This window comes from Stegastes partitus, unplaced genomic scaffold (assembly GCF_000690725.1).
Source record: "Stegastes partitus isolate 25-593 unplaced genomic scaffold, Stegastes_partitus-1.0.2 Scaffold1387, whole genome shotgun sequence".
Classification (NCBI taxonomy): Eukaryota; Metazoa; Chordata; class Actinopteri; family Pomacentridae; genus Stegastes; species Stegastes partitus.
The window spans coordinates 132,317-144,174 of NW_007579118.1; the positions used below are offsets into that span (position 1 = coordinate 132,317).

Sequence of the window (11,858 nt, forward strand, 5' to 3'; positions counted from 1 at the left end):
GCAGGGTCTTCCATCTTCTTTGTACCCCTGTGCAGACACATGGACAGCTGTGTATGTAGACACGTAGCTGTTGTTATTATGCTACTTTACTAGTCTATGAAAGTCCACTTGGGGGACTTTTGTGTAACCTATACATCACAGTCGGTTGTATCCACATGTATCCTTGTAGTGTAGATTAAGCGGTGTATAGATAATGGATGGATGGATAATTATGACTTTTAAATATTGAATGTTTTTTCATTGGCGGAAACAGGCTTCCATATGATTAAGCGACACTACTTTAAAATAAGCACTGTAGCTGTGCATCACAGGCTTACGTATTCCGTATGACATTTATGGAGAGAATCTGTGTGGATCTGCTGTTGCAGTAAGTTACAGATAAGATTTAGACAACCATTCTGAATTTCCATCAAGAATGAAACACACCAGCAGGATAACAGAAGGTGATGCGTTCATGCCTGCTGCTCTGTTTCACTTCAAATTGTTATTGATGCGTTCATAAGAAATAGTTGAAAGTTTACTTCATGAAAAGCAGGGCATCTGTTCAGAAGATTTAAAAAACAACCAAAAAAACTACAGTCCAGTAAATATAGATAGAATATGTTCTTGTAAGCCAACACCATGGCTGAGCATTTTCATCTTAAAACTAAAGTGTGCTGATGACAGTTTTAACTTTCAGGGTTTCAAATTAATCAAATGAACAAATCCTGTCAACTAGCAGAGCAAAACTTTCTGTATCATTCTTCTTCTTCAGAATCTGTTCCTGGTTACACCATGCATGCCTGAAATACTCCAGTATTGTTATTATTGTGGGGTGTAGAGTAGCTTAACAATGTTTGAGCAGAGTTATGGGTGAGCTGGTGTGCTCAGGGAGGAGTGACAGGAGATTAGAGGTGAGGATGTTATAGATCTAAACATTCTAAGGAACTTTGGTGTAGAGTTATATTTTAATACAGAAAACTGTTATCTTGTATGGGGGGAATCTAAATATGTAACTTTGATGTACAGAAATAGGTTTTCGGGGGTTGATCAGCAACCAGAGAGGGAATGTGAAGGTGTTTGTGTTTACTCGTCAGTGATACTGGGGCTTGTCCTCACTGAAAAAAAAAACAATGTTTCAGGAATTCACTTTTTTTTTTTTAAGGGCTAATGTCTTCAGGGAACTTTGTAACAGTTGGTAAAGTTACAGGCACATGAATTGAACACAAAGATGATGATTTTGCTTTCAAAGAGGTTTATTGAAAGAAACATTTTGAAATTTTATAAAGTTCAACCATTGCTAATGCTATCACACAATCAGAACCTGGAGCGTCACTGTTTCCCCTCCAACCTTCCTCAATCTTTGATATGAGTGATGTTTTGTGAGCTTCTAGAAGCACTCCATTGGTCAGCCCTGTGTTATAACTTCGTGGTTAAACAATATCCCAGGGGCTGCCGTAGAATATACACAATTAAAAAGATTTTCACAACATCTGTGAGAAGTTTTTCTGGGACAACTCATGACTCAGTACTTTCCAACAGAATGTGTAAAAAATATGCTATTGCTAACAGATTTTAACACCCAACACACCGGAAAGAAAGTAAGATGTGATCCAAAACTACACTCACATGTGTTGATGATAGTCAGAGTGTAGCCTGTCCCAGATGGGCTAAGCAGGATTTCTACAATTTATAGGTGCACTTGATTTAACTTCTCAGGTCAAAGTGGAGCAAGATCAGGAAAATCAAGCGCTCCAGGATATTTGGGAAACATTTAACAGTTCGGCCCAGGACTGCCACACATGCATCACTCCGTTACAGTGGTTTGCAACCAAAGATACAAATATACAATATAATATTGTATCATCTAGGATCACTATGTTTGCAGCTATTCAGTACCCCTCTCTTCCATGACCTGGAAGTAGTATGTATATATATGTATATATAAATATGACACTCCCGTAACCCGGAAGAATTCAGTGTTTCACTCTACACACAGTCTGCAAGCATACAGCAAAAATCAGCTGCTTTGCACATCAAACCTTCTCATTGCTGGATGATTTTCAGTGCAGCATGCAAGTAAAAATGTGCACAATATTAAAAGTCTTTAACTTCATCACCCTCATCATAACCATCATCATCATCATCATCATATCCATTTATACCATGGACAGCTTTTTTTTCTTTTTTTCAGTAAGGTGATTATTTTAATAAGAAATTAGAGCAGACTTTTATTTATTTAGTATATTTTTGTCTATAGTATTCTGCATTTCAAAGCATGCCAAAGAAATTTTTCAGTTTCTGCATAGTGCTGGCTATACGAGTGCCAAAGAGTTTGATTCCTTTACAAGTAGTAGAAGTTGTTATGTACAGGCAAGGAGTGACAGAGCAGATCCAGTGTTGTGTAAACGGTACCAAACCCCCCCTCCCCAAGTGCTCAAAATATCTACAAATACAGGACCCAAGTCTGTCAGAACTTATAGAAAGTTGAAGAGAGCTGAAAAAAGCTCAGCAGTATGGAAGAGCTGTTGAGGGAGGTGTGTGTAGGTGTGTGTGACTGCAGGCTGAGTTCTTATGTTTGTACATATGTGTGTGTGTCAAAATGCAAAGAGGGGGAAAAAATGCTCTCTTTAAACGCCCCCCTCCCCCCCACCCACTAACACACCCATCCCTTAGTGTTTGTATTTCCTCCAAAGCGCACCCTCTACTGTTATAATATGCAGTATGCATTACATAAATATATCCTCTAGCACTGAATAATCCGCTAAGGTCTACCATCATGTACAAGGTCAAACAAGAAGAGTCGACAACAACCACATTCTAGTTTTGAGGTCATAGTTCTGAATGTAAAATGCAGTTCAGGCCACTAGGTGACTGGTTATTGAAGACTAACAAAACACTCGCTACAGTATGTGAGATGGAGAGCAGAGCCCACGTCTGGAAATCAGTACCTCTGCACTGCACTGTGAAACAAACAAAAGCAACGACAAAAATGATAAATTCATGTGATGCCAGATTCACTGAATATTTACTGGATGTTAGAGACGTCTGTTGTGGACCTTGTTCCTGGTGCCGGTAAAAGCTAGCTGATGGTGATGGGCGCGTCAGCAAAGGAAATGACAACAAGCAGAGTAGTAGAGTAGTTCAGTAGTACGAAGAATTCAGTAGATTTGGTCAAAACGCCAGAACGCTGGAAAAAAAGAGATTCTAGCAACTTTGCAAGTGAACCGTCGCTCATCTGAAAGCAGCCAGAGTAGCTTTTTACACCCTCCCCTAATTCTCTTGGTTCGAGTTTACCGATCTGATCACACTCCCCACCTAATATTCTTTTGAATTCACTGTAAAAAATATCCTCAGTCAACTCTTAAAATCACATATAGTCCAGCTACAGTTACGACTTCACTGCAGTCAAACATACTCTTCGACTTAAAGAGCTGAATTACACGTGAGTTTAAAAAGCCACCGGTGATGATTTGTTACAGCATTTTGCCTGCTTTGGTTCGACACTAAAGTGCACCTTTACAAAGCGTGACACACATACAGCCAATCACTGCACAGGAACGGACGACGACTGGAACAACAGGCCTCATGCACGCTGTGTCCTGAATGTGGCTTTGACTGCATTAGGGAGAAAATTCAGAATTTACAGTGTATTATAATGATAGTAGTAATAGCAATAATAATGTGCACTGCTCATCAAGCACTTCGATTAATAAATATTGAATAAATATTGAGAATGCCTGCGTGAGTGTAAATTCCCTTAAATAAACAGAGGAACATGTGGAGCCTTTCCTCGCTCCTCTTCGTTAACCCAACACAAAGTGATAAACGTTATTTTAGCTACAATCCACAGACAAACAAAAATAATCCAACAACAATAAATAAATTAAATAGCTTAGACCCACAAGGAGCAAAATACAATCTTCACGATTCTGCATTAAAGGAGAATTCAACTAAAATTAAACCCTGGAAATGAGAAGCTCCTCTAATTTCTCTCTGATTGGTCGGTTTTGAGTCGTGTGACGAAGGAAAATCAACCCCGAGACATCACGGACACATTCCTGAGTCTTTATTAAACATCTGCACTGTTTAAAAAAATAAAGTGCTAATAAATTAATGGACGTGGTTCAGCTGCTACAAGTGGTAACTGTTTAAAGGACTATTGCACTTCAACAACAGGTTTCTTTTTACCCCCCTTTGTGATGACTCGTGGATGTGGGGTCCAGGAAAAGGGTCTGTCCGTGTAATTTTGTATCAGGGAAGACAATTTGAAGATGTCACAAGGGTTTGCTTTCCTTCATCTGAAGAACTCAAAAAAAAACTGAAAGATCTAGCAGGAATTGACTTCATGCAGAACAACCAGCTCAGAGCTATTTCAGCTCAGCTCCACTGTAAAGGGCTTTTATTGCACCTGCTCTTCGTATGATTTCCAGGCATGTGGGTAAACTCCAGTCTGCCCACTACACCGTATTCAATTGTATCCCCACGTTTTGACATGTATGCTTCAGTTCATCATAAATCCTGTAGGTAAAGGTAAAATTATGATTATTTATTCCATTTAGAGATGACAACTAGAAAAATGTAAAGTATGGACCTCTGAATGCACGGGATGGACATTTCTGATTGGACCAGCAGTGATTTTCAGCTGTTTCAGTGTTTTTACAGATTCCTTGGTAGTTAAAAAAAAGGTTTACTGCAGATATGTACTGTGTACCTTCTAGCATGTTAAACTTGTAAACGCTTTACTGCTAGTTTATGAGGCATTGGCGATGAAAACCTCTTCTCACAAACTCCTGTTAGTCATACAGTTAGTGGTTAGTGTTCAGGCTTCGTACGCAGCCACTCGCTTGTTGATATTTAATTCAAAATGCAGTCTGTACACTTTTACATGGCTGTGGCCTCAGCTGTTGACCCCTCAGAGTTTGGCTGAAACCGAAGGAGCACTTATAAATGTTAAATGGCCATTTTCTTGATGAGATATTTTAAATGGTGGCTGATGTGATGCGCGGGTTGGAAAACTTTCCACTGAAGGAAGATGAAAGACGGAGGCAAAAGATTTTCACAGTTTTACAATCAGCTCTATACGTTCTCTCACTTCTGATAAACTGCTGATTTTTTTTAACAGCTCCGCGGTAAGCCACATGAGACCTGAGCAGTGGCAGCTTTTCATGATCCTGAACAGTGTCAGACGAAGGACTTTAACTGGCCTCACTTTGATTAAACTCAGTGGATGCATGCTTCCACCCAGTGCACATCATGTCCACACATATGAGCAGCTACTCCACCTCTCACTGGCCATCGTCAGCCCATGTAATGGAAGTCAGTGGCCTTTCATCCAGGAGACCTGAGTACAAGTTCCATCTTGGACCATACTTCTTTTTGACTCTTACTTTCACTGTTTTTCACTCTGTGTTTGTTTTAGTTCAGGGACCAACTCTACTTGGTTTGTGTAGAAAAAGATCATTGTCTGGGTTAAAATACACCTTGTTGCTATGACCACCTGATGTTCCAGAGCTCCATTTTGTCCTGTGCATGCAAAAATCTCACTTGCTGGCATTGCTAGGATAACTTTCTGTTTATCAGTGATGAGAATGGCTGACAATGCTCACCAGAAGGTGGAGGAGATGCCTACTGACCCACGTCTGGGGATGATGTGCACTGATAACAGGCTGATAGTGTCTGAATCAGGCGATGCTCCCGACCAGTCTGTCTCTGTACATGCTGCACGTCTTATCTTACTCTGTCAGTAGAATGATGGTGCGCTGAAGTCATGGTCTGTCTGAGCCTCTTCATACCTCAGAGAATCTGTGTTACTATGTTGGCCTGCAAGCAGTTCATGACAAGCATTAGATGTGTATCTGAAGACCTCAAAATGGGCTCAAGTGAACACCTAATATAAAATATTCACTAGAACAGAGGTACTAAAGTACAGTTTACTCCTCTTGTGTTCACGACTGCTGTATAACTCTCAGATAGACTTGGATGGCGTCATAAGTTTTTTTTTTTTACCTGCATTGTAAAGGGTTTGTGCTGTCTAGATTCAAACACCGAACCTGTTCATTGCCTGTTCAAACAAGGCATTCACATCTTTTAGTGCGGGGCAAACTAAATAAACATCAAAATCCAGTGACCCTCTCTACAGTGTGTGGAAGCAAGCGCAGTATAGGACAAGCTCTGCAGACTGTAAGACAACAACAAGGACAAACACACACACATAAAAAGCTTTGGACCTGAACTTATCACACATATAATAAGATTAAAGCGCACACACTCATCTCTTCTTGCCAGTGTTTGCATATTGTACTATACATAGAATAATGGCGCATTCGGCTGGTCATTGTAAACTGGCAAACTTGTATATTTACGAATCACATGACAGACTCTTATGTACAAGGTAAAAGCATTCTGGGTGCGTGCTCAGGTGAAAAAAAGAAAGGACCAATGAAATCTGAGGTAGCAAATTCAACTGATAAACTAGAATCACACATTTTTTTTGTTGTTTTTTTTTTCCCTTTATGCATGGGCTTCGATGTTAGGAACCAGAGCAGCGTCGCGTCACTGCCTGCTTCATCACTTTACAGAGGTTGATGAACAAACTGTTTGTCTTTAAGGTCAAAACTCATAACTCGAAAAATTTGTGAGCTGGGATTTCCTGCCTTTTTCAGATATTGACTTGGTGGTTTATTTGGTGCGCTGTTCTTGTGGGAAACTTGTAAGTTTGCCAGTTTACCTGTTTGTGACGCTGCCTAAGCATGCCATGTGTTCTTCACTCACTAGCAAATCTGTACAATGTTTATGATAGGGCAGCTGATATGTTCATCGAGAAAATTCATGGCTTTTAACCCTCCAGTTCCCACCCCTGAGGTGCAGACCAGCCAATCCAGTGTGCTCTTGGGAAGGGTGGAGCAATGGCTCCGCCTCTTGGGGCAGGACGTCAGGGGGAAGGAACCAATGACAGAACGGGACAGCAGGACTCCTGTTAGGCCAGCTAACACTACAATTTACCAACCAGTTTGTGAGTTTATCGGAAGCGCCACGGACATAAAGAATAGAATAATTATTATATCAATAGGATTTTCAGTGCAAGACGTAAATGGCTACTTGTTTCGTCGTTATTCTGTCCAATGTTGTCTCTGCTTGTTCTGGTCAGTCATCCAACACTGGATACAGCAGTAAAGGGATTCTTCATCAAGTTAGCAGTCATTTATATGTGAGTGTGAAGGAGTGTCGTCCTCAGCGGATGACTGAGAGGTCCAAACCAGACTGATCTGGGTACACTCAGACTGTGTTCACTGAAAGGCAGAGCTCCTCTCTGCTCCGTTTGTGGTTTTGGTTAAAGGTTGTACCATAGTGGAGCCCAGAAAGCTCCAGATGTTTCATGAGGAGAGGGAGGGGACTCAGGAAAGAGCCAGAGAAAGGCCTCTACTCTTTCCTTGACCCACTGCCTTGCTTCACTCTCTCTGAGCAGTGAGTCTGTACTTGAGAGGTTGAAGGTGAGGATACGGTAGCCGGGTAGGTTTAGGTGGTAGGTACAGTAGATGCCTCCTGATCTCCAGAGTGCGTGTGTTGTGATGGAAACAGGAGGACCTGCAGGATAAAACATCACTCTCTTTCTATCTGTATCCCTCCCTTACTCCCACTCTCCTCCCCCTCCTCCCCACCTCTTCCTTAGCTCCCCCCAGGGTCGGAGCTGTGTCTCTGTGGTGTCCGTGAGTCCAGAGGTGTCTGTGGTTCTTGGAGGGACAGCCTCCTTGGGGTCTCAGGATCCAAAGGTGACACTCCTGTTGCAGCAGCTGGCACCACCTCAGCCTCCATACATATCCCTGAACCAAAGTCTAACCCTGCTCCTATGTTTGAGCCCACTGCCCCGCTCCCTAAGTCTAAACCTAAACCTGAACCTGCCCCTGCTCCTGCCCCTGAAATGACCCCAACCCCGCTGCCCAGTCCCAGCTCCAGCTCCAGATGCTGGCCCAGGCTGTCCAGCCCGGAGGGGGCGGGCTGGCTGTGGCTGGTGTTGATCAGAGGGGAGTCCTGGGGCTGCAGGGAGTCAAGGGGCTTGGCTGGGAACTCCTCAAAGTCCTGGGAATCCAAGATCTGCAGGGAATGATGGTTAGAGGTTAGTTAGTTGGACCTGCTGCTGCTACTCTTTCTTTTATCATTATTCACAATAAGAGCTAACATCTGTGATCTGTGCTTTATATGAAAATAATCAGTCATGGAAACTTTAAACTATGAATGCATGTTAATGCTGTGATGCTGACATTGATGACTTTTAATATGTCAGTGGTTTTCACTCAGTTGAAGAACTGTTGTATATACACAGCAAGAATGTATTCAATTTGATACAATATATAAAATGTCAAATTTTACGTTGATCATGATGTAATCAGAACGTGAGGTATGTACTGCATATCAAATGCTGCAATCTAATCCCGTCGCTAAAAGTACTGTGATACCGTTGAATGAAATAAATAATGATGACCAGAGGATAAACAAAAACAGTGCAAAAAAAAAAAAAAGGGCAACTTTTATTCAGCAAAAACGGGGCAGCACAGTAAAAGTCCCCAAGCAATGACTTTACTGTGCTTCACCTGTGACAGGGAGGTCAGAGTGTCCGTCTCCAGAGGTGTAACAGGTTGAGCCACTCGCTCTCCTGGACCTGGTCCTGGACCGGGACCAGGGTACGGCGAGGCCTGTAGAGGAAACAGCTTCTTGGTTATCTGCATGAAGCTTTCTGTCTACAGCCTGTGTCAGTCCCTAAAGATGATGAGAAGCTCTTTCTATCCTGCCACCTGCTGACAGGGTGACTTAGTTTGTCTCAAAGACAGATGGTTGATATCACAAGGACCTGAAGACAGTGAGCATCGTGCTTTATGTACAGGCTGGAGACAAATTAAAGGAAAGGACACAGAAAGCATCGCAGTGGAGTGGTGGGCCACAATGTGTTGCCAAAACACTTTCAATGAAACTTTGGTTCCCTAAGTCTCTTGAACTCTACTGGAGGAATCATGATTTTTCCAGCTGACATTCCCTCTCTTGATGGTGGGGGTGGAAGGAACACTGGGATCCAAAATCTCCCATAGGTGAAGGCCATAGCATATAATACGTATCATTTACATTCTAATCAAACATTTAGTGACCCATTGTACCCTACAGATGGAAAGGTCCAACATCAGAGGATAACGGTGATCACTCAGAACAACTTTTATTGATTTGCGGTGACTCTTCCCTCTCCGGGAACAAATGAACTGAAATCCTGCCAGAGGGACATGCAGGACTGGAGCCCTGGAGCCCTGGAGCCCTGGAGCCCCTTGGGGTCAAAGATTTGTTTTTTTCCTTTGACTTGTCACCCATCTGTGCATACATGTGTGTGTGTGAGTGTGTTATTACCTGAGGTGGTGATGAAATGGCGCTGTAGGCCGGAGGAACCAGGGCCATCTGCCGCTGCAGCAGCTGCATGATCACTCCAATGTCTGTTGACATGCGACTCTCCAACCTGAGCACAGTGTGTAGGAGATGATTAACTGTTAGACCGTATGAACAGGATTCATGTTTTGCTCAATAACATCATTTTGGATAGCAGAGGCAGTAAACAGCCAAGATTTGGGAGCAGAAATGTGAAAATTAAACGATAAAATCCATTTAAGCAGTAAAGTTTGTGTGTAAAATCTCATCCTAACCAGTGGGTCAAAATCTAGGACAATAAAACTGCGTATTCGAACACTGCTGGCAGCATCTACATGTACTTTGTGTCCCTCCACCTCTCAGAGAGACTGTCCATTCTAATTATTATACTTTAATACATTTTGTTTTGCTTACTTAGCATTTCTCTTCTCATTTTGCTGTTTTGTCCCTTTTTGTAGGTGGAACAGTCCTTTTCCCCCCACAGGACTCAACAAAGTTTAATTTGATCTTCAAAGTAAACTAACCCCTTAGTCTATTGTCTCACTGTGGAAATAGATAAATACGCTGTGCACACATACAGAAGCTATATGTTTGTATAGAGCCTGCTGAGTCCTAGTTGAAGCTCCCATCCAGCTAATTAGGACTCATTCTGCTGATGTCTTAGTCTCTGTTCAACGTTTGGAGGCCAAACAGAGACTTTACCATATGTGCAGATTTTTCCAGTGCTTTGGGAAGGACTTCTTTTCTTACACACCGCTGCTCCCCATCCAGATTTGTTCACAAACACCTTCAGCTGGCTGACACATCCTATCCAGCAGAGGCATCCAGTCAATCATGCATTAAAACTCTGAGCATTCAGCTGGAGGCGCAGACCTCCTCATAGCACAAAGACACACAGCCTGTGATCCCAACAAGACCCGACAAAGCGGCCTCATCCAGCTACTTCAGCTACAGGGATGGGATTTTTTTACATTGCAGTGGAGAGGAGCGGCTTCCTTCAGAGGCAGCCAGGCAGAAGAAATGCTCTCAGGCTGTCAGATGACTCCAACCCTCCAGCAGGGACTTCAATATTGTCTTTTTTTCAACAATTGTTAGATACAAAACAAAACAAAACAAAACACAAAAGAGCAGCGAGATCGACACACACATTCACACAAATCAGAACAGACACCCAGCCGCTTGTACCTGTTGAGCTGTTTCTGCAGCAGATCCAGGCGAGTGTCCAGCTGGTTGCGTTGCTGTCGGCTCAGGCTGTGCAGCGGTGTGTTGAGGGGCGGGGGGGAGGCTAGGCTGCAGCTGGGAACCTCCTGGTACTGACCACTCCCCCGGCTCTCCCCCCAGAAACTAAAAATGTTGGACACACCTGAGAATGCCCCTGACAGGGCATTGCAAGTGTTCCCAGTCTTGGGGTCTCCATCGCCGTCGGTGGTCTCACTGAAGCTCAGCGGTGTGGCTTGAGCCTGCAGATTCTCCAGCATTGCAGGTGGGGGTGCGAGAGTGGTCACAACTGTCCCTTCCCCCTGGAAGAAGAGTACATGGAGGACTTCAGCTCAGTTCTTTTCATGGGGTGCGATAACCACAAAACAGTAAGTGTGTTATAAATGAGTCATGATGGTGTTGTGGAGTCGCACCTCGTCCCCACTGGAGTGCGAAGACATTGAGCTCCGATGTGCCCCCCACTGCCTCTTTGATGCCTCCTCCTGTTTCTGGTTGCTGGCTGCCTCCCGCTGTCTTCGCCTTACAGTCTTATGGGACTTCTTAATTTCTCCTGCATCTGCATCATCTGGACAGAAGTGTGCAGGGACAGACTGAAAGTCAATCTACCTGTATCAGAACTGACTTTTCAAAGATGAGCATCAGAGAAGCAATGTGAATCAAGAAATCTTTACTGCAGTAGTTTTTCTTTAACTATTCAGGCATTATTTTATTTAGAAGTTTTTATGCAGCTGAAAACAAGTGGTCAAAGTGAGAGATGAAAGCCACGGTAACCTTTTTCTGTACGTCTTCGGAATGATAACTTGCGTCGCCGTAATTTGTTGAATCCCCCACATTTGGACTCATCACTGCTGGGAGAGCCTGGGATCATGTTGGTCTGAAACAAGGACCAGAATTAAATGTTCTTTATTAAAAGATAAACAGTAAAGATAGCAAAAAACATCTAACTTAGACACTTAGATGCAATCACCCAACTGAACATGAGCTGAATTTATTCACAGCTGCTCTTAGATGAAGTAGCAAACTCACGTCTCTGAGGTTGAAAGTGATTTCCAGGTTGTTCCAGAAGTGGTCTGCGAACTCCGGATACATGTCGAGCACCTCCAGAACATCCTCTCTGAAGATTTTATGGAGGTCGCAGTAAGTTAGAGCTCTCACATCCGCATTGGATTTACCTGGACGGGAGTACAGGTTGATCGGCTCACCAAAGATGTCGTTCTTACCTGGGGAGGGTGAAAAGGAAGCAAACCTTTGACACA

General features: G+C 43.0%; 1 protein-coding gene across 1 annotated transcript in view; it reads right to left on the minus strand.

The window, feature by feature from the left end:
• Positions 1-7,647: 7,647 nt before the first annotated feature.
• Positions 7,648-11,858, minus strand: part of LOC103370207 (potassium voltage-gated channel subfamily H member 2-like) — a 25,191-nt gene continuing 20,980 nt past the window's right edge. Inside the window, exons 10-16 of the mRNA XM_008299177.1 lie at positions 11,629-11,822; positions 11,374-11,476; positions 11,016-11,167; positions 10,570-10,904; positions 9,370-9,475; positions 8,571-8,672; positions 7,648-8,073 (exon numbers count right to left, since the gene is read on the minus strand). Of these exons, the coding sequence (XP_008297399.1) occupies positions 7,648-8,073; positions 8,571-8,672; positions 9,370-9,475; positions 10,570-10,904; positions 11,016-11,167; positions 11,374-11,476; positions 11,629-11,822 (1,418 nt within the window). The remainder of the gene's footprint in view (positions 8,074-8,570; positions 8,673-9,369; positions 9,476-10,569; positions 10,905-11,015; positions 11,168-11,373; positions 11,477-11,628; positions 11,823-11,858) is intronic.